Source organism: Pelophylax lessonae (assembly GCF_965119305.1).
Source record: "Pelophylax lessonae genome assembly, chromosome: 2".
Lineage (NCBI taxonomy): Eukaryota > Metazoa > Chordata > Amphibia > Anura > Ranidae > Pelophylax > Pelophylax lessonae.
In genome coordinates, this window is record NC_138769.1 from 344,828,245 (window position 1) to 344,846,780 (window position 18,536).

At 39.3% G+C, this 18,536-nt stretch overlaps 1 protein-coding gene across 2 annotated transcripts in view; it reads left to right on the forward strand.

Annotated features, from left to right (window-relative positions):
- ZC3H12A (zinc finger CCCH-type containing 12A) overlaps window positions 1-3,198 on the forward strand; it is a 45,315-nt gene extending 42,117 nt beyond the window's left edge. For both annotated transcript variants that reach the window (XM_082248487.1, XM_082248486.1), the window contains exons 5-6: window positions 1,116-1,222; window positions 2,155-3,198. In XM_082248487.1, the coding sequence (XP_082104613.1) occupies window positions 1,116-1,222; window positions 2,155-3,089 (1,042 nt within the window). In that variant the 3' untranslated portion in view covers window positions 3,090-3,198. The remainder of the gene's footprint in view (window positions 1-1,115; window positions 1,223-2,154) is intronic.
- Window positions 3,199-18,536: the final 15,338 nt, after the last annotated feature.

The following is an 18,536-nucleotide window of genomic DNA, read 5'->3' on the forward strand; positions in this document are numbered from 1 at the left end:
ATTTTACTGTAACAGGCAATTCTGCCATTTTCCTCAATGGCGTACTTAAGCATATGCCCATGTGAGGACTGTGTTTGCCCGCACGGGGATGCTCAGGTGTCCCACGCATCTCTGTACAGGCCGTCCCTTTCATGTCAGTTGGGACACAGTGGCTGCACAGACACAGAAGCCGCTTCCATTCTGACAGCTGTGTGGGTACAGGTCCCCAAACGCACAGTGTCTACATTCAGAATTTGAGTCCCATAGATTTTGTGCTGAGTTGGAAAAGTGCAGATATAGAAATATTATTTAATATGTAATACTGCATTTGGGGACCCGCATCCGCATGGATGTCAAAGGCCTTGTTTACATGGGGGTATTTAAGTAAAAACCCATGCAAAGGCTGTGTTTGCCTGTACAACAATGCACAGGTATTCCATGCATCCCCATGCAGGCAGTCCCATTAATGTCAATTGGGATGCAAAGGCTGAATGGAAACAGGCGCTGCTCCCAATTTTACAGCTGCACGGGTGTAGGTCCTCAAATGCACACTGTCTATATTATGAATTTCAGTCCCATAGTTTTTGTGCTGAGTTGAAAAAGGTGTATATATACAAATATTTTTTTTTTTTTAATTTAATCCTGAAAAAACTTGATCACATCGAATATGGAATTATATATTTTATATGCCAGGCTGCATTTTTAATTCTAAGCCTAGTCCTGGACCTTAGTATTATAGCAATGGCAGCAACCCAGAAATTGATGTTACATGGTGTTAGATCTACATTCTATGTCTTAACAAAGATCTTTTAGCACAAAAAAGCAATGTCACCTGAAATGATAAACTTAGGTTGCAGTGTGAGTGGGAGTCTAAAAAACATGGGGGCTAACTTCAAATTCTAAAGATGCAATTAGCTCTGTCTCTTTTTGCCATCCTGTCATTGTGGTTGGTCCAGTGGCTACAGAAAGTCAGAGAGGAGGAAGGCCCATGCGCAACTTCTGTATCTTTTCTGTTGTGTATATTAAAATAAATGTGATAACAAAGTTTGTATGTTGATTAGTTCTAATATGGTGGCTTATGTTAGACATTTTGTAATTGTATTAATTTATTTATGTATTTATTTATTTTATGTTAGATTTATGCCTCCAGATGATCCCATGGGTCGAAAAGGACCAAACTTAGATGATTTCCTAAGGAAAAGGCCTCTTGGACCAGAAAACAAAAAATTACAGTGTCCTTATGGTAAGGAAAACTTGCTAGTAGCTAATACATGCTCACCTAAGAAAAGCAAAAATGAAAGTAATGATGTATGTGTACCTTGAGTCATTTTATTCATTTAATAAAGCAAAAGTTCTCCATAACACTTTTTGTTGCGTAAAGCTGGCCATACACTTTTTTTTGTTCAGCCTATGGATAAATCTGCTGTGGCTATTGTATTTTGACAGCCAGCCCTACCAGTTGTCAAAATATGCAAATAGCAGCTGCATCTGATTGGTTGCAGACAATGTTCGGCCAACAGTTGTCTGTGTGGCTCCTTCATATTTTCAGCCGAAGTTTGTTAGGTGGAAGGCGGCCGACAGGGCTAGTGAATTTTGGCCTGTGAGGACTATAGGAAACCATGATCATGATGTAGAGCGATAGCCTGTTATTGCTGACCTTACAGAAATTTGAGTTACAGTAACTAGCTTTAATTTAAAACCCTCTAGTGTCAGCACCTTCTAGGTCACTGTCCTGGAAAAAGCATGTAGATCAGAGTTCTGATTTGCTGCATACTTACTAAAGGCAAAAAGGCAGCATAACAGCTACACAACAAATATTGTATTTTTAGAAGGAGGTCAGTGATGGACACCCATGTATTTCTTGTAAGCATAGCAACTATACCTTACTATATGACTTCATGAATATATAGCTTATTTATAGCTTTATGTTTGTCTCCTAAAAGCTACTATTTCACTGTGTAGCTCAAATGACCTTGCTTCTCTGAATGACAATGTAACTGCAGCTTGTGAACTTTGGCGGCAAAAACACAGTATACTTTATAAATGCTGCTGTTGTATGTTGTTTAGTACAATGAAACATCCATATGAACACCTTGATTATGATAATAACCGAGAAGACTGTTTTTTGTTGCATTATGGTCATGTCTCTACTTTTATTTTCATTGTTCCTTTCAGGTAAGAGATGTACTTATGGCATGAAGTGCAAGTTTTATCACCCAGAAAGGATAAACCACACTCAACGTTCAGTAGCAGATGAACTCCGTGAAAACGCAAGACTTTCTCCCACCAAAAGCACTACTTACTTGGAAGACAAGAAAACAAGAAAGCATTCTGTTGCTGAGACTTCCAATGTAGATGCAGACAATTCCTCTTTACAAAAACATTCTTTAGAGAGAACTGGATCTTCTCAAAAAACAAGGCCAATGGACAAGAATGCATTAAATCAGTTTCACTCCAACGGTGCTTCTGAACGGTTCCCTCCATCTCTTAGCTCCAAGGATTCCCATCCTCATCAATCTGTGGACTCTGGTGTGGAGTTGTGGACAAGTATATCAAACAGTTGCTGTGATCCTTCTCATGACCCAATGCAATACTGCAGCTCTAGTCAACAGATACAGTGCTGTCGGCATAGACCTGATATGGACTCAAATCCTTGTAAACACTATAATTCTCCACATGGTCCTCATTCAGCACCTTACTTCCCCTATACCCAGTCTTCCCCATGGTCAGCCCCAAATATGGCACATCACATGTTCAGAAGGGAAATGTCAGCATCAATGCCAACTACTCATAGTCTTCCATCTGACTACCCCAATTCAGCTACTCGGTCACGTGAGTTCTGGAGTGATCCAGTTGCAGGCCATCATTCCTCAACTAGATCCCATTCTAACTACCAAGGATACATACCAGTTCAACCTTTAAGCAATGATTATCCCCCATGGCAAAACCAGGAAACATACACAGCAGAGAGATTAAATGTGCGTACTAGGCTTTGTGCTATCTTCAACCCCCAGTTAGTTGATGTTGTCATGAAAATGCACCCACAACAGATGGATCCACAGATATTAGCAGCAGAAATTTTTAATTACAAATCCCAAATCCGAATGTGAAACTAGAGACATGTTATAAGGTAGCCCCAATATCAAGGCGTGAAACAAAAAAAAAACTGTGGTTCTGTTTCATTCCCCAAACTGTGGGTTATTGTTTTGTGTTACATAATGAATTAGTAATGATCCAGATTCATTGGCTTTCTGTGCCGTAATGATAGCTTTAAAACTTGTAGAAGTTAGGTAACACAAAACTATTTAAAACATATCAGTGTGTTTACCTCATTCTAAACTAATAATACCAATTGATATCCCTTGCGGTTATCCAGACTAAAAGGGTATTCTATAAAAGTGGATAAAAGCATGAGTTGAGGTATTGCACATTGCAAAACCTGTATTTTAACTGCATTCGATATGTATGATGTCCATTGGGGTTGATTCCCTTCTCTCCCTTTGGAAGTCTGGGCTAGAAGAATTACTTATTAATTCACCTCTACCACTACCATTACCTCCACTTTTATTTTTCTCCGAAATATTGAATACCGGTATTTCTGTTATATCTTTTTTTTGTGTATTTAGAGACAGCTGATGTCACATATAATATAACATATTATTGTACACTTAAGTGCATTTTGAAAATTTGGAAATATTTTAGGGAAAATGAAACGTTGTATGTTTCAGCTACAATTTAATAAGGCTATTTTATCAGCTCATGCTTTTCTACAGAGCTATTCTTTTTTTATGTCTGTCCTGCACAGATGTCTAAATGTTTTTGTAAAGGATGCAATGATTCCAGTATATGGAATTCAGCTAATCCTTTTTTTTTTCAGGACAGAAAACTGAAACTCATTCAAATCTGTTTCTTTTATTTATGACTTCAAATAACGAAATCCAAAACCAGATGCAAATAAGAACTAGCATTGTGCATAGTATACCTTTTTGATGGGGCTTCAGTTTTCAGTCAAATTCACATGTGTGGATTAGGTACATCCCTACATTTTAACTGCAAAGAAACTTGGCATGTCCTTACAAGAAAAGGATGTGAATAGTGCTATAAGTAGATTTTTTAACATCTGGATGTTCCTTGTTAAAGGAAATAAACAAAACAATTGCTAGAAAGCAGTTGGCACGTTGATACACATTGTATCTGATGCAAATGTAAAATCCAGTGGTTGGTCTACAATGAGTGAGAAGGTTAACGCAATGGTAGAAAAATTTAGATGAATATATAAATATATATATATATATATATATATATATATATATATATATATAGATATACTGTATTTTCTGGCGTATAAGACTACTTTTGAACCTCAAAAAAATCCCCCAAAAATGGGGGGTCGTCTTATACGCCGAGTATAATATCTCCAAGGTAAGCTAAGTATAAGTATTACCGGTAGATGAAAATTAGGGGGGTCGTCTTATACGCCCAGTCATCTTTTACGCCGGAAAATACGGTATATATAGATATATAGATATGTATGTATATATATATATATATATATATATATATATACATATATATATGTGTGTGTGTTTATGTATATATATATATATATATATATATATTACATTTTATCTGCCTTTAGGTGCCTTGCTTGTTTTTCAAACCGGTCCTCATTACCTGTGAAGAATTCCTACAGGTGAAAAAATCATTGTGCTTCTATTAGAATGTTACCAATGAATATTCATGAGCTCCATGAATGGTAACATGACCTGTGAATGGTACTTGGGGGGACCGATGAAACACGAAAGTGCAGTAAAATGTGTGCTTTCGATTATGTTTGTCTTAATCTTCCTCTGTTTGAACACAGTTGACGTCTGTTTGTGGTCAGGTTGACCTGACCTGCACACAATTTGGATTACAAAAACATGTTAATTTTCCACTCAATGACTTGTATGACCAGTTGAATTGACACTATGTGCCATTTCACCACCAACAATGCAATTATTTTATTGTTGATTGTACACATTACATAAATTGTGATGTTTTATAATGGTAAGCAAAATGCTTTCTTAATTTTGTTGTTATAGTAGAGACTGTGTAATAATGTTAATGTAGTTGGCTAAATCTCTTGGTTGGGTTTCATTCTAAATAAGAGTCTGGTTACCCAATTGGTTATTCCACTATAACAGTGGTTTATATATTGCTGATTGCATGAATAAACCTAAAGATTTTCACTAAGTTTTCAGTGTATTTCTTCAAGCAATTAATATAAAGAGTAAAGTTATGAGAGCTTTATTCTGTTTGGCATTCTTTTTTTTATGTTGTGGGTGTATTCAGCCATGAATAATGAGCTTCTTTGTAGCAGGATGTGTGGACATTCGATTTTTTAATCTTTGATGTTGTTGTTTTCCTCCATTAAAGATTATGAAGACGACAGGTCTCCTTGTTTAACCCATAACAGACTAACATGAAGCCTGTTACACAGAAGAATCCTCATTTTCATGTAGTTGTATCTGCTGATAGTATTTTAGTATGCTCTAGCATTTTTTTTTTTTTTTTTTGACCCATCAACACTTCAACTTCAACCTCCTTCAGGTTTAGCTTTCACCTATGGATATGGAATTCTCTTTCTTTCGTTTACACAAAGCATTACATCAGTCCCTTACTATGTAGAGTCTACAATGTAATACATCTTCAGGACAAACACATGACACAATGACACAAGTTATAACCTGTATAGGTTTGGGAGAAAACCTGTATGAATACTGGAAGATCATACACCATACAAATGCCTGCAGATAATGCCATAGTGGACTACCTCCCTCAGATATAAATAGCCTTTCTGTTTTATCTCACTGAACCTGGATTGTGATGTAAGTGGAGCAGTTTAGGTGACTGGTATCCCGGCTTCTTGCCTACGGGAGGGACTTGTTATAGTGGAATCAAACTCTGAACTTCAGGAAGAAGGGTTTCCCATCTTTTACCAATTCCGGCTGTGTACAATTTGGAGGTCTTAGGGTAAACTTTAGTTACTAAATGTATAAAATTGCTAGGATGTATAAAAAAGAACTCCGCTGGGCAGTACTCACGCCCTACTCCGAAAATGTCCAGAAAAAGTTCAAAATCTCTTACGATTTACAGTAGAGGATTCACAAAATAAATCATTCTGGTGTACATGTAGATAAAACAAAATCCAATATATCCCTTCTAAATGTAAGCTCTAACGAGCAGGGCCCTCTGATTCCTCCTGTATTGAATTGTACTGTAACTCTATTGTCTTCCCCCGCACTGTAAAGCGCTGCGCAAATTGTTGGCGCTATATAAATCCTGTATAATAATAATAATAATAGTGTGATACTGTGATGAGCAGGTAATCCAAAAGGGGTCGGGGTCACACCAGTGATGGAAGTTTTAGTTTAACACCGCGTGCTTTCCTCCTTCTTCCCCACATGTAATGCAGACTCAGATCAATAGTAAAAAAAGGCATATCAGGTGGTTAACAATTCCCGCCATCACAGCTTCATCTCCCACAATCAGAGCTTCCAGAGGTAGACTCTCATACTTCTTGATCCACCATGCAATTCCTTCTCAGTGCGCCACCTCGATGTGTGGGGGTGGAGCACATGGAGGTGGCACACTATTGGTTATTTTTGCACTTAGAAGGAATTGCATGGCGGATCAAGCAGTATGAGAGTCTACCTCTGGAAGCTCTGATTGTGATAGATGAAGCTGTGATGGCGGGAGTTGTTAACCACCTGATATGCCTTTTTTTACTATTGATCTGGTGAGTTTGCATTGCATGTGGGGAAGAAGGAAGAAAGCACGTGGTGTTAAACTAAAACTTCCATCACTGGTGTGACCCGCCCCCTTACCTGCTCATCACAGAATAACACTATATTGGATTTTGTTTTATCTACATGTACACTGGAATGATTTTTTTTTTTGTGAATCCTCTACTGGACAATCATGAGAGACTTTGAACTTTTTCCTGACTTTTTTGGAGTAGGGAGTGAGTACTGCCCAGCGGTGTTCTTTTTTATACATTCTAGCGCTGCAATTTTATACATTTATGTTCTTTTAGAAAGGTGTTGATTCTATCTATTATCAGCTGCTCTTAAATCAGTGTGCATGGATTCTCCATGATTGATGATTAAACTTTAGTCACTGCATTGATTTCAGTTAATTTTGTTAAAACAAGAATGCTAAGCAATACACAATGAGTAACCACCAACACATACTCTTACAAAGCTCACATTTCTAGATAATCCCAGCATTAAAAACATGTCAGTCTGGCTGGCAAGGAAAGTAAATGTTTTTAGGATGCAATGGCAATAAATGTTCTCATTTTTAACATAGTTGACCCACCATCAGTATGTTGGGATCCCAAGTGGTTTGCGTTTTGTTTTACGGAACCTCAGCTGTTAGTTTATGGGTAAGAATCTTCTAATTTTATTCCTATTTCTTGGATATAGATCTATCAATCTGCATCCAAACATGTTCATGTAATGCTTAGGCTAGATGCCAACCTACATATTTTGCAAAGGTAATATATAGTTGTATTTTACTTATTTGTACATTGTAGCTTTTTTTTTTTGTTTAATGTTAGGCCCCTTTCACATGGGTGAACCGATCTGGTCCACCCATCAGTTTTCTGGGCAGACACGATTGGACCATCCATTGCCCTCTATGGAGCTTGTGTCCATTGACATCTGCCAACATCAGATGCTATCTGCTAAAAACAGATGGATGGGGGATCCGTCCCCATCCTTTTGGCAGATCAAAGCGGATGACAGGCGGATGTAAATGGAAGGCAGTCTATTTACATTCGACTGCCTTTAAAGTAAAGTGGGCTATGTCCTTGTCCGCTCTGCATAAGCAGAGCAGACACAGACCTGTCATTTCCGCACAGATCAGCTGACGGATTCCCTTACCTGCTGTCCCTAATATTAGTATTACTATTATAGCCATTAACAGTTCTGAATATAACAGTGACTTAAGCTTAAATTGTGTTAAAAAAAAATCACCTGGGCAAATCCAGTAGGATGCTCCTCATATTAAAAACCCACGTCAATCATTTACCAAACTAACCAATGTCAAACATATTTTATATGACTAGAAAATGGTCTAGCATTACACTAAGGCCAAACATACACTCTTAGATTTACATATACACTTAGCAACCACAGCTGTCTAAATACCCAGACGGTGACTGCATCTGATACAATGCATTTACTGTTCATCAATGATTTTCCACCTGGCTCAGGCAATTATAAAAACAACTCATGTGGATTTGAGTACTGTTGACAGAGCCACCCACAGCTCAAGTTTTGGCCAAATCATGAGGAATCTACCAAAATTCAAGCCAAAATGAAAATGGAGTTCCGGCCTATTTTGCAACTTTAGCGATTCCTGGAGTGCTCACTATGCTGATCAACAATTGGGCATTTTCAATTTTTTTGGGGGGGTCCCTTACCTTATTTTTGGGCATTTTTGATTGTACTTCCTCCTTCTCCCCCTCTGTGGCTGCAGCCACCGACATCACTTCTGCCTTTGCATTGCATCCTGGGAGCTGTTTGTCATCACTCCTAGGAGGGTGGAATCAGGAAGAACTCCCAGAATACTCCCAGGAATCAGTAAGAAGGACACAGCAGATTACACTGCGGCTTCAGATGCCCACATCCAAGATGGCCGTGCTCACACAGCGTTTTTAAAAGTAAGATTTTTACTAAAATCCAATACTGTACACCTCCTAAGTATGAGAATAGCAGTTCTGTAAAGGGCGATGGATTCGTATTATAGGGGTATTTTTAGTAAAAAAAGTATTTGAGGTCGGAACTCCGCTTTAAGAACTGATCCACACTCCAGATCAACGGAAAAAAGAAAGCAATCTTCAGTCTAAACATATGTTATCTCATGTTGCTCCACAAACTGCAGAAAACAAGCAGGAATGGAATGTCCTACCATGTTTCCTGATAAAAGAACTTAATTGAGACACATCATTTACCTGAAACTTATCTTGGTTGGCTATAAGAGAGGCTAGAGTTCAGTTAGGCGATAAGGTCAATAAAAATGCAATATTTCATATAGAGTACATTTAAAGAATGCAAGTACAAAATACACCTTCAGAAATGTTATGTGTTATAAAGCAAGCCTGGTAAAAAATAAAAATAAATATAATAATAATTTTAGGTTCAAATATATTTTACTTGCAGTGAACGCTTAAACTGCAAAATCTGCTTAAAACTGACTAAGTAAGTAATTACAGCTCATTGTATGACAGACTTACTTTTAAAAAATACTCCAGAGAATTTTCCTTTATTTAAATGTGACAGAAAATGTGACAGAAAATCCAGATATCGTACGGAAACATGAAGAAATGATAGAACAGTATTCATAGGGAAATAAAGTAATGAACTGCCATCTATATATTTTAATATGTCTATAAAGAATATTTGACTGAATTACCTTTGCATAAATCTCTGAGGGGAAGTGGTCACTGACGTTTCCTTGAATCTAGCTTGGATTTCCAAGTTGTTAATAAGACTTTGAGTAATGCATTTTCCATTACTTCTGATAGCTTAGGCTTCCAAAGATTTATACTTTAATAAATGTGTACATGGCACAACTAATGTAAAATTTTTTTATAACTGTTTCAAAATGTTACCTTTATTAGAACGGTGCAATTGTGCAAAAGTCACTATCACACATGCGGCGTCACTACTTTGTCTGTAATGTTATGAGATACCTGCCACCAATACACATAGGCCTGCTAATGCTGCAATTTTGGGTTATGAGCACATATATGTGGAATCGACACAGCATTATGGGGACATAAGCCAATTAGGTGAGGGGGCATAGGCAGTGTTGAGTTGGGCGCTGGGCGGTGAACAGTTTGACATCCTTTTGTGCCAGGTACATTAACCCCCATTGCAATGGAACCCAAGCACAATTTTAACCACTTTACCACCGGAGGATTTTCCTGCTTTACGTCCAGGCCACTTTTTTGCAACTTGGCACTGCGCTAATTTAACTGACAATTGCGCGGTCATGCAACCCTGTACTCAAATGAAATTTACGTCCTTTTTTTCCCACAAACAGAGCTTTATTTTGGTGGTATTTGATCACCTCTGTGCTTATCATTTTTTGCGATATTAATAAAAAAACAGCGAAAATTTGGGGAAAAATTGACATTTTCTACTTTGACAGTTAAAAAATATCCAATATATTCAATTTTTGTCATATATTTAGGCCAAAATGTATTTAGCTACATGTCTTTGACAAAAAAATTCCCAATGAGCGTATTTTTAACCACTTTAAGACCGGAAGATTTTACCCCATTCCTGACCAGGCTATATTTTGCGATTCGGCACTGCGTTATTTTAACGGACAATTGCGCTGTCTTGCGACGCTGTACCCAAATTAAATTTATGTTCTTTTTTTTTTCCACGAATAGAGCTTTCTTTTGGTGGTATTTGATCACCTGTGCGATTTTAAATTTTTTAAAAAAAGAGCGACAATTTTGAAAAAAAAAAACAATATTTTTCACATTCTTTTACATGAAATCTTAAAAAAAGAAAAATGTAAAAATCAAAATTATTTAACATTTTAGGCCAAGTTGTTTTCTGCTACATATTTTTAGTAAAAAAAAATCACAATAAGCGTATTTTGATTGGTTTGCGCAAAAGTTATCGTGTTTACTAACTACGGGAAAGATTTGTCATTTTTATTGTTTATTTTTTTTTTACTAGTAATGGCAGCGATCTGCGATTTTTTATGCAGGACTTCGACATTGCGGCGGACAGATCGGACCCCTAACTGACATTTTTTACACTTTTGGGTGTACCAGTGACATTACTACAGTAATCAGTGCTATAAATATGCACTGTTACTGTAATAATGACAATGGCAGGGAAGGGGTTAACTTTATTGGTGATCAAAGGGTCAAATGTATGCCTCATGCTTACTGACGTGTGTGGGGAGAGGGGGTTGTGTGACACAGACACAGATCGCAGGTTCAGCTATGCTTAATCCTGTAATCTGTCCCTGTCTGTCACATAGGATATCCGCCCACTTTGTTTACACAAGCGGGCGGATTTCCTCACTCGACCCCCGACGTTAGGGGAAGAGCGGCGGTGATCACCGCCTCTCCTCCCCTGGCCGGACTCCCGCTGTGTCTGAATACCCCGCTGTATCTGCGCCGCCGAGAGAGGGGAGAGTCTGGTGACGTAGGTTTACGTCGCCAGACGATATGTAGCAGCTCAGTGAGCAGTCGGCAAGTGGTTAAAGAAGTTCAACTTTACAAAACATATTTAATTTCTTTAACTTTGTAAATAAACTTTACCAGTAAAATGCTTCACCACTATTTAACTCTGCCCACCTAACCTATTTAATCTTAAACATTAATATTTTAAACCGGCAAACTCCTTCTCAGAATGAAACTAAGGGGGAACTTAAACCTGCTTTTAATTTCCTATATTAGTTTTATAATAAAGATAGGATGCTGCCTGTCTCCTCATTTAGATCTATGTATTACCAGCATAGGAAAAATACAAAGAACAATAAATGTGATTTTATTTCTTTACGTGTTCCCATCAGATAGATAGCTTATCACTTCCTGTTCCTGTCAACTTGTTATGATTGGGGCAAGAAGCAATGGTAGATCTTGTGGATGAAAATGTGCCAGTACCAGATTACACCTATGCAGCTTGTTTTTGCTCACACTTTGCTTATCTAGTTAGCCACCTTGGTTTTTTTAGGTTGATTGCGCAGTTTTTATATCCGCTGGCCGACCGCATAACTTAGTGATTAGACCCAGCACAAGCCGATCATCGGGTGCCAGCACCAGCGGAGCAACGAGAAGAGACACAGAACAGAGCTCTGCCTATGAAAACAAGGCATAGCTCTGTTCTGTCAGTAGGGATGTGATGGGTTTTCTTTCCCTGCAAAGCAGGGAATAAAATCGATTACTTTCTTCTATCAAAACAGCACACATAGTACACAAAAACACCAGTTAGGCACACATCTAACCCTTTGATCACCCTAAATGTTTAACTCCTTCACAGCCAGTATCATTAGTGCTGTGACAGTGCATATTTTTAGCACTGATCACTGTATTATTGTCACTGGTTCCCACAAAGTGTCAAAAGTGTCAGTTAGTGCCAGATTGTCTGCCGCAACACTGCAGTCCCTCTATAGGTCGCTGATCGCTGCCATTACTAGTAAAAAAATAAATAAATAAAATTTCAGTATATATCTCATAGTTTGTAGTAGCTATAACTTTTTCACAAACCAATCAATATACGCTTATCTGGATTTTTTTTTTTTTACCAAAAATATGTAGCAGAATACATATTGGTCTAAATGTATCAAGATTTTTTTTTTTTTTACATTTTTTTTATTAAATAGGTTTTATAGCAGAAGGTAAAAAATATTGTTTTTTTTTTTTTTTTTATTTTACAAAAAGTAAAAAATCCAGTGGTGCCAGTGGTGGTCAAATGCCACAAAAAGAAAGCTCTATTTTTGGGAAAAAAATTACATAAAGGTCATTTATGGACAGCGTTGCATGACCATGCAATTGTCAGATAAAGTAACACAAGGTAGTATCGCAAAAAAATGGCCTGGTCATGAAGCGGGGGTAAATCTTCTGGTGGTCAAGTAGATATTATTGTCTTTTTCCATCCATTCGTTTTTATATTTTCATGTAGCACTGCATATTTCCTTCCCTATCTGCTTTGAAGCTGTCTTTCTGTCTAGGCCATATTTAAAGAAGAACCCAACTGAATGTGAGCACAACAAACTTAACCAATTGCCGACTGCCTAAAGACGATTTACATCGGCAGTCAGCCCCTCACAGGCAAAGCGACGTATATCTACGTCGCTAGCCTGTGAGGCTCTAGGGAGCGAGCGTGCGCCGCCGGAGGCGCGCTCCCGCTCGCTCACGCCCCCCCCCCCCCCGCACGTGTGAGCTCGCGATCGCCGGTTACACCGGGAGAAAGGCAGGCGGCTAGTGTAAACAAAGCCGCCTGTCATTCTCCCCTGTGTAACAGCAGAGATCATACGGTCCTGCTATGTAGGACCGTAGATCTCTGCTGTTACATCACTAGCCACATCCAATCACAGTTAGAATCACGCCCCTAGGGACACACTTAACCCCTCCTTCTCAAATAAAGTTAACCCCTTCACTGCCAGTGTAATTTTTACAGTAACAGTGCATATGTATAGCACTGATTACTGTAGTAATGTCACTGGTACCCCCAAAAGTGTCAAAAATGTCAGTCAAGGGTCCGATCTGTCCGCCGCAATGTCGCAGTCCCTCAGAAAAATCGCAGATCGCCGCCATTACTCGTTAAAAAAAACAATAAAAATGACAAAAATCTTTCCCTTAGTTAGTAAACGCAATAACTTTTGCGCAAACCAATCAAAATACGCTTTTTGCGATTTTTTTTTTACCAAACATATGGTAAAAAAAAAAATTGGCCTAAAATGTTAAAAAAGTTTGATTTTTATATTTTTTGGGGGGGGGGGGGGGATTTCATATAAAAAATGTGAAACATATTGTTATTTTTGCAAAATTGTCGCTCTTTTTTTTTTTATAGCGCATGATCAAAAAATCACACAGGTGATCAAATACCACCAAAAGAAAGCTCTGTTTGTGGGAAAAAAAGGATGTCAATTTCATTTGGGTACAGCGTCACACGACCGCGCAATTGTCCATTAAATTTGTGCAGTGCCGAATCGCAAAATAGCCCTGGTCAGGAAGGGGGTAAAATCTTCCGGGGCTTAAGTGGTTAAAATGCTATTTAATTTGTTTTTAATATTTAAAGCAAACTCCCATATCCAACCATGTCTTTATGCTTTATTTTGTTAGGAAATCACTTTGAAAAACACCCCTCTAGCATTTCTAAGAGCAGCCATCTTGACTGAGGGCAGATGATCCTTGTAGCATTTACTTCCGGGAATCTACCTGCCCTTAGCTCAGGTATGCAGACAACAGGGCGTGTTTATGTGAGAAAACCTCTCCTCCACTTCTGCAGATGAAAGTAAAAGAAATGCCCATGAAGGCTCATGAGATGCATGACATCATTCTGGCCTAGGACAGAAACTGGGAAGCAGGTGGACTGCCCTCTGGCATCTTCATGTCCAGTGCTGGGCTATGGACCCAGCATTGGTCCTGATGAAATCAGATGGCCTTAAACCGTCAGAGCATAAACGAGAAGAGGCTGTAGAAAACAGGTCTAGCAATGTGGAGCAGAAATGGAGGATCAGGTTAGTAAAGAGTGCTTTTTTCAAATCCCCTAGACTTAAATGAGCATTTAACACACTGAAAGGAAGGAGTTTTAGTTTGCAGCAAACATTTAACGTTGGTTTCTGATAGTGTGTTAATATTGCCATGTTTTAAATAAATATTTTGTGAAATAAAAACCATTATAACACACATGGTTGTGTGTTATATATATTTGATTTGTAGTAACGAGTTGAGACGCGTTGCATACAAAGATTAAGGGGCTCATTCACTCAGCAACGGACAGCTGCCACACGGTAAACTGCAGCAGTTTTGTGTCCTGAAGCTGTCCATCCCGGGTGCAGTGAGTCAGCGGTAGAAGGCAGTGTCAGGCGCGTTTTAGCGCCTCACCCAGCTCCCTTTTTTCTTTTTTTTTATACAAACTTTATTGAAGTGCACAAAAGTGACACTTCATTTATGTCACCGTACAGCAGCACGGTGCATTGGGCTGCTGTACAGTGACATTCGATCCTGTCCATTGCACTGCAATAAAATTAACTTGCAATATACATTTCTATTCTTAGCTTTAGATCCACTTTAAGCCATTTGCATGTGATTCTAAGCTAATTTTTAAGCAACATAAGATTTTTTAGAATTATTAACATTGTCAAATATTGACAAATATTAACCACTATTTCTGACACATGTTGTTTACAAGTTAAAACCAGTATTTTTAGCTAGAAAATTACTTCAAACCCCCCAAACATCAGTGTGGTGTGTAGTAAGGCTAGAGCCCACCAAGAAGATGGAACCTCACAGGATGAAGACAATAATGCGGCAGGGCAAGGGGGGCTCTCTCTCCAATCAAATAACGCATTTCAAAGCTCCCGGTCCCGGATTCTTTATCAAAATAGCCTTTGCATTTCTGTTTTGATTATATCAATTTCTCCAGTGGACTGCATGTAACACAGGACTGGGTCAATAGGATACATGTTACTACCACATATAACTGCTAGCCCATTCTACGGTTGAGCACCTTGGGTCTGTTTGTTGCATTTTTAGACTATATATAGATTATGTTCCTCTTTTCCCTCAGTTTCTCTTCCTCACTCAGCTAATGTGACTCCAGTACTGATAAAAAGAGCTGAAGGAGGGGAAAACAAGGCTGACATCCTTCTTATCAACCGATGACATCATTGGTTGTTTCAATGCTGGTGGCTATATGGTTGTAATAGTGCAACCTGTGGCTTTGTGTAACTTAAATGCAAGCTTGATGCACCTGATGTTTTGTATACAATTTTTGGGCAATTTTTAGGTATTTTGCCAAGGCACCCCTAAAGAAACCTGAAAAAAGAATATACATTTGTAGGAATACATATTTCATGCAACTCTCAAAAGTGGATATATAAATATTAAAGTGCAAAAAAAGTTCATCAAAAAGTGCTAGTGTCCAATTGTGTCAGTGTGCTGGTATTACACAAGTGATAATGCCTTAAAGTAGAAAAGTGCTTTTGTGCATGTAGACCTCCTCTACGCCAATCCACTCTGTTTGTACCCCCCAAGGGTTTGCACTCATCCAGCAGGGACTTTCGGTTGCTACGTCACTGTTTGGAATGAACGCTGGCTCCAGAGCAAATCAGAGCAGCAGTTTTTCTCTTTTGAGACATCGGCAGATCATTCCAGGTGCCGAGATGGGCTAAATACTTGTGAATGCATATATTTTATATAGTTTTAAAGGTTTTAATAAACTTTGGTGATACGATAAATTGTTTTCCATGGTTCCTTTCTCCAGAGCTTTTCCCTGTGAGTGTGTGAAGTGTAAAGCCCCTGGACAGTGAAACTTTCTATGAAAGCAGCAGCTTAAAGCGGAGTTCCGGGCACAGAAATGATTTTTCAACAAACATACCCCCGGGACAGTCAGGGCTAGCACATTCCACAATGGCTAGCCTCTGATCTGTCCCGGTTCGCACTTACCTTTTAGAAGAAATACTTACTTATAAAATTTCTTCCACAGCGTTTCCATCTCTCTTGTGGGCAGCTGAAGCCGGCGCGGTCCTCTTCGGCGTCTTCTTCCGTGTCTTCTTCTCCATGAATGCGCCTGCACCGCCCCCTCTCGTCACTTCCGGTGCGGCGCCGCATTCCTCCACAGCTTCTGGGCATGCCCAGAAGCTGTTTAGCAGGGGAATGCGGCGTCGCCCGGAAGTGACGAGCGGGGCCGATGCCGTCGCATTGATTCCTGGGAGCGATGACGTTCAGCTCCCAGGAATCATTGCGAGACAGGAAGTGACGGCGGAGCCGCGGAGCTGAGGGAGGAAGTACACTGAGGTGAGTATTTACGATCTTCAATTACAAGGTGAGTAAACAAAAAAAAAACCTAACTATCCAATTCCTTTTCAGGTGATGTCGAACTAGCGGACGGGCACAAAAAAAAATATCGATTTTGTGCCCGGAACTCCGCTTTAAAGCCTTGGCGACCCACCTTGGTGTACACGTAAGGGGGTCAACTCCGGAAGGTGAGTGCAAACCCTTGGCATGGAGGGTGGATAGGCATGGAGGAGGTCTACATGCACAAAAGCATTTTTCTACTTGAAGGCATTGTCTTTGGCAAACAGACGTATAATTGCTGCCAGCATTGCTGCAGAGGTTAAAGGGGTGGGGACCATACGCCGCACACTGCATCAAATTGGTCTGCATGGCTGTCGCCCCAGAAGGAAGCCACTTCTAAAGACGCTGCACAAGAAAGCCCACAAACAGTTTGCTGAAGACAAGCAGACTAAGGTAATGGATTGCTGAAACCATGTCCTGTGGTCTGACGAGACCAAGATAAACTTATTTGGTTCAGATGGTGTCAAGCGTGTGTGGCGGCAACCAGGTGAGGAGTACAAAGACAAGTGTGTCTTGCCTTTAGTCAAGCATAATGGTGGGAGTGTCATGGTCTGGGGCTGCATTAGTGCTGCCGAAACTGGGGAGCTACAGTTCATTGAGGGAACCATGAATGCCAACATCTACTGTGACATACTGAAGCAGAGCAGGATCCCCTCCCTTCGAAGACTGGGCTGCAGGGCAGTATTCCAACATGATAACGACCCCAAACACACCTCCAAGACGACCACTGCCTTGCTAAAGAAGCTGAGGGTAAAGGTGATGGACTGGCCAAGCATGTCTCCAGACCTAAACCCTATTGAGCATCTGTGAGGCATCCTCAAACGGAAGGTGGAGGAGTGTAAGATCTCTAACATCCACCAGCTCTGTGATGTCATCATGGAGGAGTGGAAGAGGACTCCAGTGGCAACCTGTGAAGCTCTATTGAACTCCATGCCCAAAAGGGTTAAGGCAGTGCTGGAAAATAATGGCGGCCACACAAAATATTGACACTTTGGGCACAATTTGGACATTTACACTTAGGGGTGTACTCACTTTTGTTGCCTAAGGTTTAGACATTAATGACTGTGTGTTGATTTATTTTGTGGGGACAGCAAATTTACACTGTTATACAAACTGTACACTCACTACTTTACATTGTAGCAAAGTGTAATTTCTTCAGTGTTGTCACACGAAAAGATATGATAAAATATTTACAAAAATGTGAGGGGTGTACTCACTTATGTGAGATACTGTAGATAGATAGATAGATAGATAGATAGATAGATAGATAGATAGATAGATAGATAGATAGACAGACAGACAGACAGACAGACAGACAGACAGACAGACAGACAGACAGACAGATAGACAGATAGACAGATAGACAGATAGACAGATAGACAGATAGACAGATAGACAGATAGACAGATAGATAGATAGATAGATAGATAGATAGATAGATAGATAGATAGATAGATAGATAGATAGATAGATAGATAGATATCTCTTCAAATGATCCCATGGCCTTGTAAGAATACACTGATATGACTTCATATTCAGTGATTTGTGGTGATGTGTTCATTTAGTAAAACAAATCTCTGATCCCACTGCATGACGAGGAAAAAAAAAACTTGCCTCCTTATCTTTTATTAGTTCACACTACTGTATTGCATGCAGTACTTTTTTCCAGTGTTGTGCAAGGCAATCCACCGCCTTACACCACAGGGCTAGCAATTAAACTTTATGAGCTGTCTGTGTAATATATCAATAAAGTTTGCTTTAAAAAAAGGAACAGTATGATGTGCCCAGTTCCAAGAGCACTGCATTGATCAGGACAGACCACACCATACATAAGCCACTGCGTTTTAACACGGCGGTTGCTGTGAATATACCCTCAATAACGATGCACGAAAAATATAAACTAACATTAGTGAAGTCTTTCATTGAATTTAGAGAAGATCTGATCTACAGCTGT